This window comes from Megalops cyprinoides, chromosome 8, assembly GCF_013368585.1.
Source record: "Megalops cyprinoides isolate fMegCyp1 chromosome 8, fMegCyp1.pri, whole genome shotgun sequence".
In the NCBI taxonomy this organism is placed as follows: Eukaryota; Metazoa; Chordata; class Actinopteri; order Elopiformes; family Megalopidae; genus Megalops; species Megalops cyprinoides.
The window spans coordinates 28697154-28716580 of NC_050590.1; the positions used below are offsets into that span (position 1 = coordinate 28697154).

At 41.0% G+C, this 19427-nt stretch overlaps 2 protein-coding genes across 5 annotated transcripts in view; one reads left to right on the plus strand and one right to left on the minus strand.

The window, feature by feature from the left end:
• On the minus strand, positions 1–1525 carry akip1 (A kinase (PRKA) interacting protein 1). 2 transcript variants are annotated; one of them, XM_036535800.1, is made up of 5 exons: positions 1399–1525; positions 800–979; positions 584–670; positions 380–496; positions 1–218 (listed from the first exon to the last, which is right to left on the minus strand). In XM_036535800.1, the coding sequence occupies exons 2-5, from the start codon at positions 971–973 to the stop codon at positions 72–74; spliced, it is 525 nt and encodes a 174-aa protein (XP_036391693.1). In that variant the 5' UTR covers positions 974–979; positions 1399–1525; the 3' UTR covers positions 1–71. The 2 variants fall into 2 exon arrangements, with proteins under 2 accessions (XP_036391693.1, XP_036391694.1); XM_036535801.1 differs by lacking the exon at positions 584–670.
• A 1087-nt stretch (positions 1526–2612) lies between these two features.
• LOC118781771 (DENN domain-containing protein 2B-like) overlaps positions 2613–19427 on the plus strand; it is a 57514-nt gene continuing 40699 nt past the window's right edge. Inside the window, exons 1-2 of one of the 3 annotated variants that reach the window (XM_036534820.1) lie at positions 10838–10952; positions 12150–12297. In XM_036534820.1, coding sequence (XP_036390713.1) covers positions 12164–12297 — 134 coding nt within the window. In that variant the 5' untranslated portion in view covers positions 10838–10952; positions 12150–12163. Of the gene's footprint in view, positions 2688–10837; positions 10953–12149; positions 12298–19427 lie in introns of those variants that run through there. The other 2 variants (XM_036534822.1, XM_036534821.1) reach the window with 2 other exon arrangements.

The following is a 19427-nucleotide window of genomic DNA, read 5'->3' on the forward strand; positions in this document are numbered from 1 at the left end:
GTTTGTTGCACACCTTTAACAAATGTGAGTCTTGCACATGTTTAATCAGTTTGGTATTGCCCATGAATAAGTCAGAGGTGAAAAGTGAGGTTGACACTCTCTCCTGCGTTGACCTGCACCAGTCGGGTCTGTTGGTCTGAGTCCCCTGTCCCGGCGGTGATGGAGTAGGTCCCTGGAGACACTTCAATGTGAAAATCCTCACCCAGTGTCAGTTTCTCCTGGAAAAACACAGACATCTCCTTTGGACATCATAGCAAAGAATTCAGTCACTTCTATTGCAACAATGTCTGCCCTGTCTCTCTCTTCAGAGGCATGTTAACCTCCAAGGACTATGCAAAGAGTTTACTTTCAAATGGATATTTCATAAAGGTATCCTTACAGTCTTCTCTGAGATCCTCTGATGTAAGGCTCCAGGAAGCCGCTGGGAATGGTATCTATACACGTGGTTTACCTCATAGGTGGAGGGCTCCTGCACCGGAGCAGACTTGTAGAAGTTCTGCCACAAAAATTGGAATATTGTATTAACGTTTCTATTTCAGTACAGAACAAGTGGAATATTGAAAATGAGTGGCTACATTCATACCTTGCACTGACAGGTGGTATGTGCCATAAATTCCACTATGGTTTTAAAAGCATCGTTTAGGCTGGTGCATGTCTGCTCTTCTTCTGCCTGTAATGATCATAATGCTTTGAACAGCTGAATTTTGTTCACTTTCACACCTTTTCCTATGTTGCCTACATTATTTGTTGTGCCCATTTCCCAAAAATCTACCAAACCACAAGCTGGTGTTAACGCTACCTCCGCTCCGACACCATCGTTATGATTTCTCTGGCCATTGTCCGCCTGTGATAGCTTCCCCGACGCACTCACACTGGCCCAGTCTACACTCCGTCTTTTGGCTCGCTCCAACACTTGAAGTCCAAGCACGGAAGAACGTGTCAAAGACGATTCCAACCAGGTTTGACCCGACATTTTTAACTAAACCAGAGAACGACCACGAGTTAGCACAAACAGCAGCAAAAAACACCACACAATTATTAGTGAATTCGTAAAGTTTTGAAACATCTCCAGCTCATGCCCATCCCCATTAGCTTGTCGGCTACTGATTGCAACGTTTGCACCTAGCTAGCTCACTACAGCTTGTCAAACAACGAATAGTTTATTGAGGGAAACATTAAGATGTAGTTTCTTTTGACACAATAAAATCAGAATTTGCATCACTGCAGCCTGAAACCAATGTACGACTTTTTTTAGCTTCCGCTGTTTCGTTACCAAGCCTAAACATTTGACACACCTAACACAGCTAGTTAAAGTTTATACTAAGTAACGTTAGCTACGCCACTAAAATTGAATACATTGTGCATGTAGCCAACATCTTTGGTTAGCTACTTGCTTACCACTCCAATGTCGCAAAGTCAGCTATCGTAGTGGGTTGACTATCCTCTGGCATTGAGAAGGGTTACCATAATTTCTACGTCTACAAAGACAAATTTATATAGTTTGTATCTGACGATGGCTACATTTTTGAGCGCCACCGCTCCTGTTATATCTTAAGGAAACGCAATGATCCTTGGGTACTGAAGTTCAATAGGCACACTCCTTTATCACAACAAATAAGCGACAGCTACAGTGCTTCTACAAAAAATGACCTCTTTTGGTGTTTTCTCTTTCGATTAAACACAAGTACATAACATTACTGTGCAAAATTAATCTTTGCTGTACAGTTTGCAGTTTGTAATCTTTGGCTCTATTCGTGATTATATACAACTGCGTCCTCTATCGGTAAGTACAATTCTCAGTTTCGCAGTTGCATCGCAACTTTATTTATTTATTTAACCAGGAAGGTCCAATTGAGATACAATATCTCTTCCGCCAGGGAGTCCTGGTCAAGATGGGCACCAAAATGAAATAAAAAGGTTTCATATAAAAGTATAAACAAGGACAGATAACACCACAGAAACATATCAAAAATACAACAAACAGATACAAAACATACAGGGATCAACTTATAACAACCTTATTCTCTGATTTGAGCGTCGTTCATGCAGTAGCTTAACGATTTTCATTTTGCTAATACATTAGCAGGAATAATTTAGCTAATCTGAAAACCACAGAGGGTAAATAGTTTCTTTTTGCACTTGATGAAAAGTTATCTATTAACATTTGAGCTACTGAAGGCATTTTTGATTACAGAAGAGTTTGCAAGGTGTATAGTCTGTTAACATTGAGCACTGAAAGTAAGTAACGTGTTAGAATACGTAAACTCGCTTTTACACAATAAATAGCACATGGGTTCAATAATAATATATAAAAAAATCAGTCTAAGCGTTAAAATAGACTTGTTTGAAGTGCACATCTTGTGCCTCAGGACAAAATGCTGTTTCAGGATGCGATATTGTTGTCATTACAGTAATTCATTCATGTTTATCCCACGGGCTGAGGTGGAGTTAAGCTCGACAGCCTTTTGTCCGAAAAAGAGTGCATTCCACCGTTTTCGATTTTTTCTTCACAGAGCCCTCGTCATCGCATCCTGTCTCCCCTCCCTCTCTTTCTCTCGTCTTTTTTCATATAGCTGCAAAGATTATTGCAGGCGAAGTTGAGGCAGAAGTTGTGCAGATACTGAGAGCACAGCAACGCCACGACATGGATTGCTGAAAACAGAAAAAAAGGAATAGGAAAAGGAGAGGTAGGGAACTGGTCTTATTGTTTATCAGAACAATCAATGCTTGAAACCATATTTGCAAAACGTCCACTTACTTCTAATTAATGAGTTGGGATTACATTATTACAGTTCGTGGCGCAATATGGTAAAATAATTTCAAATATATGTTCTGCTTCTGCTGCAAAATTATGCGGATTGTGAAGATGAAATAATGATTTTGCAAAAGTGTTCATTCAGTGTTTCTTATCCAGAAATATTTGGTTGTTGATATTTAGTGACGTAAAACTTTAATGATAGTACTGATTTAAGCATAGGCATTTTATTTCCCACTTTTTTCTTAGCTGAAGCGAATAGCATATTTTGTATAAAAGAAGTTACTTAGAGTAACACATTGGTGCACGTGTAGTCCACATTATGTATATTAAATCAGACCTTTTAACTCTAGTATTTTTAGTATGTTTGGATAAGTGTGACATATTAATGGAGGATGGGTTAAATATGACCGTACAATTTTGCTAAGCCCCCACGCCTTGTGCCACGCCCCACTGCATCTTCGAGATCACTGACAGGCGCTATATGAATTCAAATCAGTGGAGTATGCCTAGTCGTATACAAGTCTGTTAGCACAAGACGTTGTGCTGCATAAGAATAACAAGGGGGCGCTCTTGAGGTTGTTATGAGGGTCGTGAGAAAACTGCGGACCTATAGAAATCTAAATATATACAGCTAATTTTATTGGATAAAATAAACAACGCCTATCTTGTATGCGTGTAGCTTATTTTACTTCATCGTTGAGAAACTTGAAGCTGAACAGTTTTTATGTTTTAAAAATATCTAACATATCTAGCTTGTATACACCTTTTCTGCATAATGGCTGGAATTGTGAAAAATGTAACTTTATAACAATAAACTTAAGTATAACAGACCACACCAAAGTTGTCATGTATTCACATAAACCTCACAGTAGTTAACAGACATGCTCCTGGCTGATCAAGGACTCCACTCCAAACCCCCTTATCTCTGCCTTCTGGGTTCACAAGCCCACAAATGCGCCTCCGTCTGCCCTCACTCCAGGGCCACAGTGTGGGAATGTTTAGATAAGTGCAATGTGGTTGCGTCACCCAATGAGTGGTGCGGTTGAACCCGGTTCCCCTTCAAGGCCCCCTCTGGTGTGTGCCTGTTGTTATTACAGCCGTGCAACTGTGGACTGAAGGATAATGGACTCTCTCACTCTCTCTGATCCTTGGAATGAAGCTGCTACTGGATCTCAATTTGCCATTGTTCCAAAAGCCAGTGTGGTGTCATATTCTGCCCTTCAATATGTTGTTCTGGGTCATTTGTTGTTGTTAATTTAACATTTAAACATTTTACCTACATTTCACAGATGAAGCAGGAAATTTATTCATTTAAAGCCAGGGTCATTCTGGCTACCATGACATCAGATCCTCTAAGTTATATTTTACCAGGTAAAGGTAGTGGGGTTTTATTTTGGTTCTTATAAATTTTTCATAAGTGGACATATAATGAATCAACATCCTGATTTATATGAAATTAAGCACAAGGTTCTTACCGTGTCCAGGTCCCCTGTTTTTGAGAAAAACTGGTGGCAGTGAAAATCACCTTTGAACACATGGAAACATTTACATTTCAACATATGGGTTGATGGGGCTTGAGGCTATCAGTACATTAATTACAACTGTCACGTGCTGCTCTACACCACATAGGCCTATTACTTATAAATGCTCTCCCACAGTTCAGTACATCTATATGGAAGGTGTGTAAGAGAAAACTATAATGTCAATTGTAAGTTTCAGGTATTGATTACAGATGAATGAGTGGAGTAACTTTACCCTAGAGTTGGAGGAAGATTTATTCTGAGCTGCACAGTTCACTGTTCTGGAAGTGTATTCTGTGGGTCACATGTTCCAAATGGGCACCATAAGAATTGTGCAGCCTGAAACAAGCCCTTCTTAATGTGTCTGAATGCGCCTAACTACAAGGTGGTGAGAGGTATGCCGACATTCCGTCTTAACAACAAAAGCATCTTTGTTGAACTTCCTGACAAGCATGACAGACAGTATATCATATTGTCTAAAATGCATTGTAGTAAAGTATTCCTTCTTTTTAAGGCATGTCTGAAGGAAAGGATTAAATCCACACCAACATAAATGGCATCCTTAATGTTTCATCATTGCTGGAGTTAGCCGTTTTACTGATTTCTTTTACAGTTGTGGCCACCTTGAGCTATTGCACATAGCACTGCTCATTGCCATAGGACTGGTCATTAAGTGGGCTGTGGTGCTTAGCCAGTTTATGTTTGGTGCCTTTTATATGCTGAGCAGTCTTCATTTCCATAACACCACTGACCCACCGACCTACAGCTATTTTAAAATCTCCAGATGTCTGCAGGGAAAGATCTCACAGGAATATTTGATGCTGAAGCCTATATGGAGAGTTTAAGGACTGCTGAATGGCATACTGACTGTGTTTTTTGGGGACATTTTGGCAATGTCTTCACATGACTGGTCAGGCGCCTAACAGAAACACTGAAGGTAAGTATGATACATGCTGTAAGGCTGGGTTATTATTTTTTCCTTGCCTGAATTACTTTAGCAGTTATCATATGTGGGCAGGGATGGGCCCTTGGGAGATAGTCTTAAAGCACTCTACAGCATGAAAATACTGTAGACAAACTGCTGCTATCATTTCTTTAAAAGGGGAAATAAACAACACAAGGAGTTACACTGAGGAGTTTTGATGATGAATGTAGGACATTAATACTACATTTGCTTGTTGTGCTTTGGAAAACATCGATCTTCTCTTGGAAACTACACAAAAAATCACTTGTTGAACATGGACCATGGGCAAAGCCAGCCAGAGACAAGAAAAATTCCAGCAGTATCAAGTTATGCATCAGCAAAGTCTGTTTCTTTTCCATTGTACACAGCTGTTTTGAAAAGTCACGTAACCGCCATGTTGCAGGCAGAACTGTGATATTTCTGATGAGTTTTCCCAATGCCTGAGAGCAAAGCTGAGAATGTCTTTTAGCTGGCCACTCTGTGATGATGATACAGTTCACTTCCTCTGAGATAAGAGAAGTGATGGGAGGTCAGTGTTTGTGACTTGGCTGCTCCCCTGTCCTCAAGCTGATAGGATGCCCTGGAGGACTGTGTAAAGTATGCAGCAGTGAGGTGAATTGCATGCACATAGTGGGAGCTGTTGAATCCTGCTTCTCTCTCTTTGCTTGATATAGTTTTGGTTCTTAGCCAAACCCACATTGTGGGTTCTCCCACCCGGGCAGGTTTTCCAACATATCTATCTTCATGGTGTATCAGAGAAGTTGTTGACAGTTGAATATACACTACAAATATAAAATAAGAGCAAAGTTTTTTGGTTGCTCTTTGCATGTTTTTTGGTTACAGAAAATACATTATTCTGGGTCTTCCACACTGTAAATAGCAGATAGTGTTTGGTGAACAGATGAATAAGTACTGCTACTATCCTCAAACAATAAGAACAATAAAAAAATCTCTCAAGTGTGCTGAGATGGGCTACATGGCTCGTTGTCATCCTAATGCTATCCTTGTTGTGATTTAGCTCCACTTGAACAAGTTCTTTGCATAGCAATGGCAGAAATGTTTTGGTGAGGTGTGGATAGGGAACAGGACAAGGGGAAGAGAAGTTGCAGCCAAGGCCTGGCAAAACACAGCAGTGTTTCCAAAGAAGTCCTGCTTCTCAATATATCTCCTGGAAACCTTGTATTAAGTTGACAAGTTGACATGACCACTCCAGGGACAAAAATAATTAGGTTTAACCTAAGTTCAAGATGCCTAATCAAGTTACATATTTACCATTATTGCCTTTTGCAATTTTTAATATACAGTAATCCTTATTTCTGGTTTGGACCATTAACACTTCCTAGAATGCTCTGCTCCACTGGCTGCAGTAAAAGCAAAAATTGTACTGCTGTGCTAAGTGTATTCATCTCACACTCTCACACCATCATGTGCAATAGTTTATATATTTATTTAATTCATGCATCAATCATAATTGCAGAAATGTGCCATAAATGGCATTGCTTTGGATATTAACAGTATTCACAAATTTTTACATTTGCTACAATTTCCGGAATGCATCCCCTGCAAATAACTAATGATGGCTGTGCATTTCAGAACTAACGCATTCCTCCACTATTTTTAGAGCAGAGAAGCAGGAGAATTCAGATGTATGATGAAATTTGTGGTTCCTGAGGAACATATTTTCCTTTTGGAACAAAGAACCAGATTCTTGGGACAACTCATTATGTTGTGATTCAGTCAATTCTATTCTGCCACATTAATTGGAAAAAATATCTTATTTTGCTTTGTGGTAACATCATGCTTAAACAGCAAGACTACCACGTATTTCTGTTTTGTGATTTTCCAAACAGCCATTCTTCCTCTTGGGTGATATTTAGCGTGAGCTGAATTGTTTTATTCTTTAATTGTTGAGAGCCAGAGCAGAGTTTTTCAGGGAGGGTTTGGGGTTATGCACAGCAAGGTCCCTGTAAACAATGCCTGTCTCACTGCAACATCATCTGCGCTTGCACAGGAAATCTAAGGTGCAACTAATGTAATCCTCCAATGCAGCTGAAGGCCAAGAACAATTGTTTCATACACTACACATGTCCTAGAGTGCACCAAGAGAGTGAATGCTGAAAGGAGGATAGGAACATCTCCATGTCATCTGAGAGACTCATAGGAACTTGACTGCTCCCAGGGTGCCGTGAGCAGTGCAATCACGGAATCCTGGCAGTAGGGGAAAATTTTGTTCTGCCAATACAGACCCCCAGTCACTGTCAATGAATAACACAGCTCAGACTCTATCTTGGCTCTGAGCTATAGTACTCAGCCTGTACTCAGAACAAGCACTTTAGCTGACTGAGCCACTCGGAAGCCCACTTATCTACTATGCATTTTGTCGGTCAGTGTTTATCTGACATGTTTGGAATTATGCTGAGACATGCCTCATTTCATCAAAGCATCTACACATTCTCACTCCTTATTGAGCTGGCTGGTGTACACTACATTTGAGGATTTATAAATCTTTATGGAAGGTAACATCTAACACTTGGGACTTTCCTGTGGGATGTTGACAGTGGTTGATATTTTGCGTGACCTCAAACAAAGTTTAATTTGAGCCATCCCTATTGGAGAGCCACTGAGCCTTAGAGGCTGCAAGTAATTGCACAACTTTAGAACTAATTGGGATAGCCTTTGAAGGTTCGGTCTCTGGCTTTGTCATCCAAGGTTGAAAATTACAGACCAGTTTGGAACGGGTCAGCCCTATGTAAGGGTGGGGGAGCGGGGGTATGTTTGTTTGTGTGTGTGTGTGTGTGTGTGTGTGTGGGGGGGGGGGGGGGGGGGGGGTTGGGGATCGTGGTGGCTAGGGCTCCCATTGCAGCCAGAAAACTGTGGCTTTGCATTTGAAGAGATGGGGACTTTGACTTCATTATTCAAATTAACATCTATCTAATGGCTCTAAGTTTCCAGATCACTGGTCTCTGACTCACCTCACATGTGGTCCTGTATATTGAAGCTGCTTTGGAAAAGAAAAGCAGTAAGCACACACGGGAAACAAAGCTGTCTTCATCTACTCATCTATTACTTGTGTAGACATGTACAAACTCTATATCTTCCTGAAAAACAGCTGGGGTTGATCTTTGAAAAATTGTTTCATATAAATTTAATCAGAATTGTACACAAGATATAACTAAATATTAAGTTTTGTTTAAAACCTTATGAAATGCTTGAGGATGATCATTATGCAAACATTTATTGGACATCAATTGAAACATCTTGCCTAGATTGCATTATCCCATAGAACCATATTAAATGCTTTTTAAATATTTTTACTGTATAATATGATCCCTGTCAGAAAGGCATTCTGAAGCCCTTCCTCATCTGAGACTAAGGCTGACTTCCCTAGGTGGCTCTAGGAAATAATTTCAGATGTATGAATCAGTCTGGAACAGCTCATGCATAATTCCTGTCTGTTTCATCTGTACTGACACTCTGTGTCTGCTGTGGTTCACTCTGTTTTTCTCTGAAGGTAGACAGTGCAGAGTGCATCAAAATATTGCACTCACCACACAATTACGATTGTTTTTTTTCATGTCAAGAAGGTGCTATTTATACAAACACATTTAGGCCCATTAATAGACAAGTGGCTACAAATGAAACATAACCATTCAACAACATTAAGTTCTGAGTCAACTGTTTTCCATAGTGCCACAACAACAAAGAGGCAACAAGAATAATGAAGAAGAAATACACAATGGCAACCAGACATGAACACCAAAAAAAAACTTCGGCTGGACAGAAGCAGAAGAGAAGTAGCTTATTGAGCTCTGGCGAGGGCTAATGTGTTTATTTAATCCACTGTTTATTTGGCAACATCATGTGCCTTTCAGATCAGAGCCACAGCCTGAGGTGACGACACATACTTCAACTCCCAAACTTCAAAACTTGTATAGCATTTAAGCCCTGACTCCAAAGACTCTGATGGAAGACATGGTAGCCAGTTCATTTAGTGCAACAGGTGGACTCGAAATACACTCACCGTTCTAAACAGGCCATATGGACACACACACACTAGTATTTATCACATACACTTGTGAATTGTTTTTCCTGCAGAGGCTAATGAAAGTTGACAGCACATGTAGTGTGTCACAGATTTACCAGCCCAATAGTTCAAAGCAGTGACATGTAAGCATACTAGAGTGCATATTGTTCTGACTGCGGTCTGTAACAAGTCAGTTTTGTACTGGAGAAAATACAGAGGGGCGTACTTGCAAGAGGGGGGGGGGCGAGTGGAGCACAAAACATCATATCTTAAAAAAATGTAATAAATATTATCAAGACATCAGGTTATAAGAAGACAACTGGGGGTGCACCCCTAAGCACCCCCACCACACTGGCCCTGTCCTGATGTAACTGACATGCCTCTATATGAAACATGACATGTTTGCACAGCAGTTCTCTTGTCCCAGAATCCCAGACTTTGGTGAGAGGTACAGTACAGCTGGAGAAGGAAAACAATATGCGTACCCACAGACATGCTTTTTTATCAACAAATCATGGCAAAAAAAGATACTGTAATGGGTCTGGATGGGTTACATAAATCAGCATGAAACTTTATTGTAGTAACACTCCTCCTCTCTTATGTTTCACAATTGCTAGAGGGAATATGTAAAATAAAGAGAATGATTTTTATTTTATTGGAGTAACATTCCTTTTTATGTATGTTTTGCCAGTGTAGAACTATATCTAGTTTCATAACAAACATTTATACTCACATAGCTGAGAACATTGGAGCAAAAATGAAGGGCCAGTTAAGCTTGAGAGGAAGGTTTGTAAGCTTGATATAGTTGTGTGTGTGTGTGTGTGCGTGTGTGTAACTGTGTCCTTTATTTAATTTAACTTGTACAGCACGATATTTTTAGGAAAATGCAGTAGTGTTACTAATGAATTATTTCAATATGATTTTAATATGATTTTACATGCTTCCAGTCTCATGCTTGGATCGTTTTATTGATCCCGTTTTACTTCACGTATTTGAGTGCAATATGCACGGTCGACTCCAACTGCTGTAACCAAAAAACCATTCGCAGCAAACGTGTTCACATTCCAGAGAACTGAAGCCCTCAGATATCGCGGGGATCTCAGAGTTGTATCTGGGAATACCGCAACGCTCACAGTAGGCCACGGCATTATCTGCAATGCTTTGAGACACGGGAAAGCTGAAATGTATAACAGGAACAACGAACTCCGAAACGAAACGAGAAGACATCAGTTTATTCGAAGAAATGCATCGCTTGCAGCTCGCTGAGAAACTTCTATCGCACTGAACAACTGGAAAATGTGACAAGCTGAAAAAACGATCATCTGCAATAGCAGATGCAATAGCAATACAATTGCCCAGTAAAACACAGAAGAAACAGCTTTCATTAACCATAAAAACATGTGAGCGTCATCCTGGTGTTCTACTCTTGAGTGTGTGTAAAGCGTGGGAGCGTGGAGAAGCGAGTGGGGGGCAAAACAACGCATCTCCATGGAAACAAGCCCGGCCTGCATAGGGAGGGCTTAGTTTTCTCGTGCTCGGCAGGTCATGGCATTAGTTTTAGACAAGAGCAGCAAGCATCATCGGCAAAATACAGGGTTTGCTGCAGTCTTGCAAAAAGGATTTATATTTGTCTGGGGAATGCAAGAAATGAGAATGGCGCGGGAAGGAAAGTATTATTACTTCGAGGTAATGTATTTTGCCTTTATTTCCTTTATTGCTGTTTATTTCCTGGAGTACACTGGAGAGAAAGTTGAATAAAAAGTGGTGAAAACACTTTTTCTGCTCATATCTGACATTTTTTCAGCAGGATGATGTTTCGCAGAATCAGTTTCGTCCAGCTTGGCAAAACCATAAAACTAACATTTACTGAGAGATTTGACCATATTTGGACATTTTCTGCGCTGGTTGTCTTGATTTTAATACATTATATCTTGTTCTCGTTTTTGTCATGCTGTGTCTCCTTAGACCGTTTTATACATTATCTGTTGCTATGTTCGTTTAAAGATTGTCAGACACGAGAAAAGCCCACGCTCTTAAAACCTAGCGTGGAGCCGGTGCTGTGAGGGAAAATTGCCTTCAAAGTAATTAGCACGCGCGTTTAAAAATACGCTCCGTTATTGCTTTTCAGCCACACGCGCTGTGACTTGTTGACTAAACACGTGTGTTCTTTATTATAACACGAAGGATGTTGCAACTAAGATAATCTGGCTATGCAGGTAAAACAAGAAACGAGTTGTTAAAGTTCAAAACAAACAGTTTGTTCAAGTGACATAATGCTCTTTTCTTCAGGTAAGTTTTTGCGATGTGAAGAACTACTGCCCCTCGGCTTCTGTCTCAGGGATTGATTTAACACAACCTCCCCATTCATTAATAACACGAACATGTGTAGTGATACTAAACGTGGAAGAAATTTGAAGGAAAATTAACGATTCTGTTTGTGATATTTTTCACTCTACCCACTGCTATCAGCAGCAGCGGCGGCAAGCTCTCTTTCTTGAACTTTCTGAACAGACTCTCTATTGTGCATGACTAACAATGACCTTTCCCTCTGATTGGGCTGAATTGTCAACTCAAAGCTACAGAGGCCGCAGGCTGTTTTCTCTGTCCAGTACTTACGTAATAGGGATAAGGGTGGGATGGCACTGTGCACTGTGGTCATAATACCTTTGATAATTAGCCTGAAGGCAAAGACATGTGTCCTGACAACTTTAACATTTTTTATTCTGAAGCAGCCTGCCTTCCTATTTTTTTTATTTAATTAAAAAAAAAAAACTGTATTACACTGTATGTCATAGGTGGCTCCCTGGGTAGCATTAAGATGACTGTCACAAATGTATAATTTTAAGTCAACGCCCACTGATGATGGTGAAAATCTTTTCACAGTATCCTGTTTGTAGATGACAACCCACGCCATTTTTGCTAGACCTGTCTCGGCCTCTGTCCCTCAAAATATCATTACACAATATCCAGTCGTTTTGAAGGAATGTTGCAAACTGCCAGGGGAGAAAAAATGTTCCTGTTCTCTGTCTGTGTAAGTATGTGTTTTTCTTGTCAAATTGCAGGGTGAGTTAAACCATGTGCATCTTATACTGGATTCACCGTGCTTCTGAGTGGAAATGCTGTTACACACAATTCAGCACTGAGATCTAAACAAATACAGTGGTAGATGATTGCTCAAGGGGCCTGTTTCACTTAGTGTTGTACAATACACCTCAGACTCAGTTTCACCTCTTGGTGCAGTTGCCAAACATTATTCTCCTACATTGTTTCCACATATCTGCCAGACCACACCTGTGAGGACAGTATTCAGCTTTATTAATGTTGATAATGTTGAGAGGTCCAAATAATGATCATAATTTAATAATGATCATGATTTAAAATCCTGCTATCTGTCATGCTATCTGACCTTGATGAATGGGCGTCAGACTTTGTCTCTCAAGTGTTTTTTCAATGTGAACCCCAACACACAGCATAGTAACTCACGACTTCCAGCAACCCCCAGGGTGTTTGTGGTTGTAATGGGAAATTCTGACCCTTCATTGAAGATAAATGGACCTTTTGGTTCATCCTGCCAGCCTCCAGTATTCAGCACTACCTCTCCCATTTCTTTTCTCCCATGAATTTAAAACCAACCACATGGATTTCAGATGAGGCCCACAGGTGGATTAAGAATGGTTAAGAAGCTCTCCCACTGCCCTCTCATCTCTAAGTCTGTGTAGATCAGTGAGCTCTGAAAGGGGCCTGGCCTATGTTGCACTGTTAAGCCGTTTTCACATATGAACTTCGGACAATGTCCGGAGAATCAGGTCCGCACATTGTCCGGAGTTGCCCTTTACACATGTAGCACATAACAGGAGCTTGTCCGTGTCAGACACATTCTCATCTGCTGGAAATACTCCGGTTTGGTTTAGGCGAGGGGTGGTGCCTGGGTAGAGTGTGCAGGAGGCAGGACATGACGCAAAAAGTACGCTGCAGAAATCGGAGTGGCTGTATTCGAAACCGCCTACTGCATACTGTGTACTGCATACTACACAAGTATATACTGTATACCTCATGCTATTTTTCAGTGTAGTACCCAGTAGGTGACCATTAATGATTACATTTGTAGTATGTTACATTGTCACGTGAAATCATTGCGAGTTTAGAAACGTCCAGATTTCCTTGTGGTATTTTCCAGTTAGACACCACTTGCATTCTCACAAGTGAAAAGTATTGACAAGTTCACAAAAAGTATTTGTGAGTTGAAGTGTTTTCAGGTTTTTTCTTTTCAATGTCTTACCTTTCGGTGGTACAGGCACATAATGTAGCACGAAGGAGAAGGCAAACATAGCTGTTGTACTTTTGGGTAGCCTATAAAAAATATCACACATAGCCATCCAAACGGTGTTACCGGTACACATAATTTATTATTAATTATGCATTTATTATAACAGGAAGGTAAGTTTTTGTTGTTCGCTATGTAATGTTAGGTCATCAGTTCACCTATCTCACTATACCTATCACTATTACTTAGCTACAGCTTAGCTAGCTACTAACCAGATAATAAACTACTAACCAACGTTATTAATCATCGTAAGAGACAAGTTTTGGCAGTATAGCTATAGCTAACTATCTCTTTAACGATCATTGGACTCAAAATAGGATGTATTTGGATGTATCCACAATGTCAATGAAAGAGCCCTCTCGCTTACCGTGGATTCTCCGGAACATGACCTGCTCTATTCACACATGGACTCAATCCGACATTAGACGGACTTTGTACTGGGGAGCTGGCAGAGTGAGGTCCATCTCATGTCCAGTCCGACTGATTTGGACATTTGCGTTCTCACATACAGCTCTTCTGGGTAATGGCTAGATAAGTTCCGGCTTTCAGTGCATATCTGAAAGGGGCTTTAGATACTGAGTTACAGTGACCCTGCTGCTCCTCTAAAGATGTGGATCACCCCTGGCCTACTCCCCAACTCTCACAACCTGAATGGTGCCAAACCAAATACCCCCGTATTTTTCTTTAAATGGTTTGGATGGTTACTGCTGAAAAGGGGCCATAATTTAATATGCTGCTGGGTGCTCCATACTTGGCTTCCCTGATTACATGACTTGTGAGTTCTTTCTACACACCTCTACTATATACTAGAGGTATATACTGTATATACTGTATATACTAGCCATCACACTCCTTGGCTGCAATGCATACAGAATGGTAAGGACTGCAAATTTTGCACCTATCTGAGGTAATGCAGTGAACCTCTTTAATGAAGTGGTGTGATGTTACATCAGCACAAGATGGTCACAGTCTTCCTCCAGCAGTTGAATTTGCTTTCAGGCTGAAGGATGGGTCACATTCTTCCCTGATACACAGGCTCATTTGAATTGAATGGCACTTTGTAAAGTAAACTGCCAGCACCCTGCTGTAAGCACCGGGGCTATGTGCCGGGCGGCACTCTGAAGTGTCCCAGCTGTGAACTGCCCTAGTTTACATACCAGACTCGTTACAACACCCTGGGGGACATTCATTCTATCTGCAGAGGCGCTTTGTTATTAACATGGAATAATGGACTCGAGCAACTTTTTTTTTTTTTTTTTCTAGATTCTTATGCTGTATTTTTCCATAGTTTTGGTGATTACCAGACTCATGATGATGTGTGATAGTTAAAAAAGGCAATTTCTATGTTTGTCTAAATATGTTGCTGTTGTTGAAGGACAGCAGTCCACTGTAGTTGTATTGAACACCCTACTACCAGACACATACGTAACACACACACTGACAGGTCCAAACAGGACAAGAAACCTACATCTGCCTCAGGCTCTTTATTACTGTATTAAATGACTGTTGCCAGCTTTCACTGCTGTACTCATTGACTCATTCACATTTACTATAGCTCTGTTTTGTTACCTTTTACCTCAAAATGATAACCTAGAGACCACTTTTCGCTTTTATCCAGGACCTTGTGTTTTTTATGTATTTTAATCAATTGATCATTGCATACATTGAATACATTGGGTGACAAGTCAAACTCAGCATTCGGTGATGTAACAACTCAAAGAATTGAAGTGGTATTGATAGTTGATTTTGGAATTCAAAGGACCTACTTTATAAATGTTTTATGTTTAATTGTGCAGCATATTACTGCTACATGTGTGCATTGGAAATGCAGAGGTCCAGTTCAGTGATCAGTGTTCTCTAGTGACCTGCCCAACACCTGCAGTGTAGGTCTTCCTAGATCCCTGTGATTTTACACTGAGCGTTCTTATAGCAGATGAACAACATAAACATGCCATTTACTAGATGTGCAGGGGGGCATATATATGAGTGTATGTATGTGGCACACATCATTGACTCATGCTTCTGTGCTTGAGGAAAGAACATTTCCAAAAGCCAACCCTGTCAGCTGCGCTTATTCATGACTAAGTCACGAATCAACTTTGTGCCTTCTCCACAAAGCAAATCCCCTATTGTTCCACCCCTGAAAAACTGTACATGGCTGAAAGACTAGGGAAAAAGACTGAAGAGGGTCTGAAAGAATTGGTTCCATCTGGCGTGTGAAGGGAGTGTGGAGGCAGCAGGGGATTGTGGGTATTGTTCAGGGTGTGTGCAGCTGCTGTGAGCTGTGACAGCCCGTGTGCTCTGTCCTGTCTCAGGGGCAATTGGGGGTCCGCGGGACAGGCATTCAGGGGCCCAACAGGGCATGGCAAACACCGCCTCCACTCTGAGTAGTTGTCCACTGTGCCATTCTTCTCTGAGGCACTGTGTGCACAGTGCTGGCACTGATATGCAAGTCAAAAGAGAACAAAAGCCAAACCTTTTGTCACTGGAATACTCAATTTAAAAAACTCTTGTATGGAGCTTAGCTTTGAATCAGTGGAACATTGAATTGTTAATTAGGAACAGCAGGTTAACCAGGTGGGAGCTTTTTAAAAATGTTTTTCATGTTAGCAGAGGCATATTTCATGTTTGTTCTCTTCTCATTCTAAACACAGCATACTTGGGTAATGATGGCAAGCAGTGTGTACATGTACCATATGTCCAGTTCATGCCTTCCCCATGTCAAGCCTCAGTCAGGACCACATGATGTTATGTTAGCAAAGCCTCCGGAACAGGTTCCTGATTTCCCCCACCGTGGTATTTACACAGTAATCCAACTCCAGTGCTCGCAGTCCGATGTCTGACATGTCTGATTATTAACATTAATCCTGTCCTTTGCACAATAGGGGAATGGGAAATGAAAGACAGGAATCCTGTGTGAATCCTGTGTGAATAGGTTGGCCTATTCATCCCATCTCCTAGTCGTTTGGGAAGTCTGGAACAAGTTGAGAATTTGATGAGGTTTTGCTTTCTCCCATACCCTTCAAACTGATTCATGCATATTTCAGCTGGCCTCAGCTACTTGAGCAAAACCTGTGAGTGCTCCTGTTTTGTGCTCTTGCAAACATTACTTTAATGGCTGGAGCAAGGACACTATCTGCCCAACACAAAACCCTCACTTCAGGAAAGGTTACATAGTGAATTGAGGGAGTTGTGCCACTGTAAATTTAAGTTTGCATGGGTGCCAACAGGGACATGGACATTGTTTTATTTTTTTATTTTTTAATTTTTTTTTCAAAATGAGTGTTCATCAACTGAGATGAAGTTCCTTTACTGCCTATTTTTAGGTAAGCATTTGGCAGTTATAACACAGCTAAACATGATGTTGTTCATATGAAGGTTTACAGGCACTGCAAGTACATGAGGATTGCAGTTAAGACGGAAGTAGGATGACAGAACTGAACTTACTTCTGAGCATATACGTGCCTTAGCTATGTAACTCCCAAACTGAAGTTTGCCTATAACAATTAATTTCTAATGATTGCCTTGTGTGTTCACCCCAGGATTGTGTATCTCAAGCACCTTGGTGCATCAGTGGGTCAGCCCTGAGCACAGAATGGATTCTTACCCAGGCAGGGTATGACAATGCTGGATGGTTGTGTATCAGGGAAGAGGAAAAGTGATGATGGCCGGGGCACTATAGAAGACATCACAGTAATGGAATGCAGCTTTATTTTCTTTAAGCCCAGTGGAAATTGCCCCTTTGGTGTGGAAGGTGTGTCACGAATCAGCAGAGCAAAGGGGACTGAAGTGCGGGCTCTTTGGTGTATTAAAGTGAAGAGTGGAGCCTGGGCCTTAAGTGACCCTTGAAAAGTGCCTTTGATTACAGGTGCAGAAAAATGTCACCCAGAACCTCATTTATACACGTGTGCCCTATGTGCAGACCTGTTATTGGAAACTCTCTTAGGAGCCAATCATGGAAAGCTGAGGAATTCACTCCATTAGCTCAAAATTGCATGACTCGTTAAGAGGAACTGAGCCAGGTGAGCTCTGGTTTAGACTTTGCTGGAGTCGGTGTTACATTAACGGTGCTATTATTAGACCCTAGTGCTGGCTGACTATGGACTGGCTCCAGTTTATTCACTCTCACTTTCAAACGTTGTCTACTGTGTTGAGTGTGCTGCTTTGATGGACAGAGCAAATATTAGCGCATTCCTGCCTGTGGTGTGTTAGCCCATGAGTCCATCAGCCTGCCAGGTGCTGACAAGTGCAGGGACCACTGGCGTCCTGGTGACCTGTGAACATTCCACACAGCGTCAGACACAGGAAAGCTCTGATAAGACCTTATCAATCCACAGTTGAAGAGAACATGTTTTAACTGCACTTTCTCAAGGACAGCAGACACAAAGAGCGTTTTCTCTCCAATTCAGGGACATATGTGCACAGACCGGGTGGTGGAGTAACAAAAACTCCCCTGAAAATTAGCTGCGGATACTAGGATAATTAAATTGACACCTATCACCATGATAAAAGTCAGTGTCTGTTGTCACTTTCCGCCTGCTGTAGAACATTTCATTGGTCTCCCTCTGAGTGTCTCGCTCGTTGTTGGTGGTTCAGGTTACACCTCATTTGTCAAGCACAGAGAGAGAGTTCCAGCCCTTAACCCTAGCCCCATTAATGAAGCACTTCTTGGCTGTCAGGGTCTGTCAGCGAATACAACGAAGTATGTGCTCTGCACCGATCTGGCCTGTCTTTTACTCTGCAGAGGTCTAGAAAAACACTATAAGCCTGACCCTTCACATAGGACCTTTCGGTGAGAAATGTTTCAACCCCAAAATGAGTTAAAAGCCAAAAGCGGCAGGATACTTTGGGTACATTTTTATATGTTTACTGTCATTGTGGCTTGGAGTCTGTGAGTGTATTAGCAAGCACCTATGGTGAAATGTGGTTTTGATCCCTGGTGGAGACCATCTGATGTCATCTGTGCTACGGAGTTGATAAAGTGATCAACTTGGAAGGTCACTTCTGTACACACTGATCACAGACAGATGATATACTTGGTGATATACAGATGATTCACTACGTGATTGTAGCATATTTCAGAAAGAATGTCAGATTCTGAGCTGGTTTCTGAGCGTCCAAGGTTTCTTTGATGTGGGCCCACAGAAACCTAAGGTACAGAAAGTGATGTTGTTTCTGTCCCATTTAAGTGTGCAAATAGTTATTAAATTTCATTTCCGGTAGTTTGTCATTCTTGGCAGAGTTGCTATTGAAATGTGAGTGATTATCTGCTTTAAAGGCCATTATCTCTGTGAGAAGGTTCCCTCTGGCATGCTGCTGTTTTGATCAGACTAACGATGAAAAGGACTGAGGTATGGATTAAATCTTGGACTTTGCTTGTTCTTGTTAGGATCATTGTAAAAACAGTGCTTGTTATCCCATGGTGCTGTGCTGTGTGTTTTCTTTATATTACAGAGCAAGACTCTCAAAATGACATCTTAATGAAAAGGAAATCAGTTCAGATGTTTTGCACCCAAATTAATTAAACATGTATAGATGTACAGATTGATGGGTTATTTGTTGAAACTACGTGAATTGACTGGCCAATTATATGGTTAAAGGACAGGACCAGAAAATCGTTTTTCCCATGTGTGCATATGTTAGTACTTAACATTTGACTGACTGAGGTGTAATTACAGTCAAATTAAAAAGGCAGATTCCTTCCAGGAATGAATTACACTGAATACTAATTTGATAGCCCCAAGTCAAACAGTGCAGTACACTGATGGCTCGGAGGATGGACTTGGGGCCAGTGTAATTGGTTGGGATTAGGTATAGGCTAGAGTCTTTCCACTACA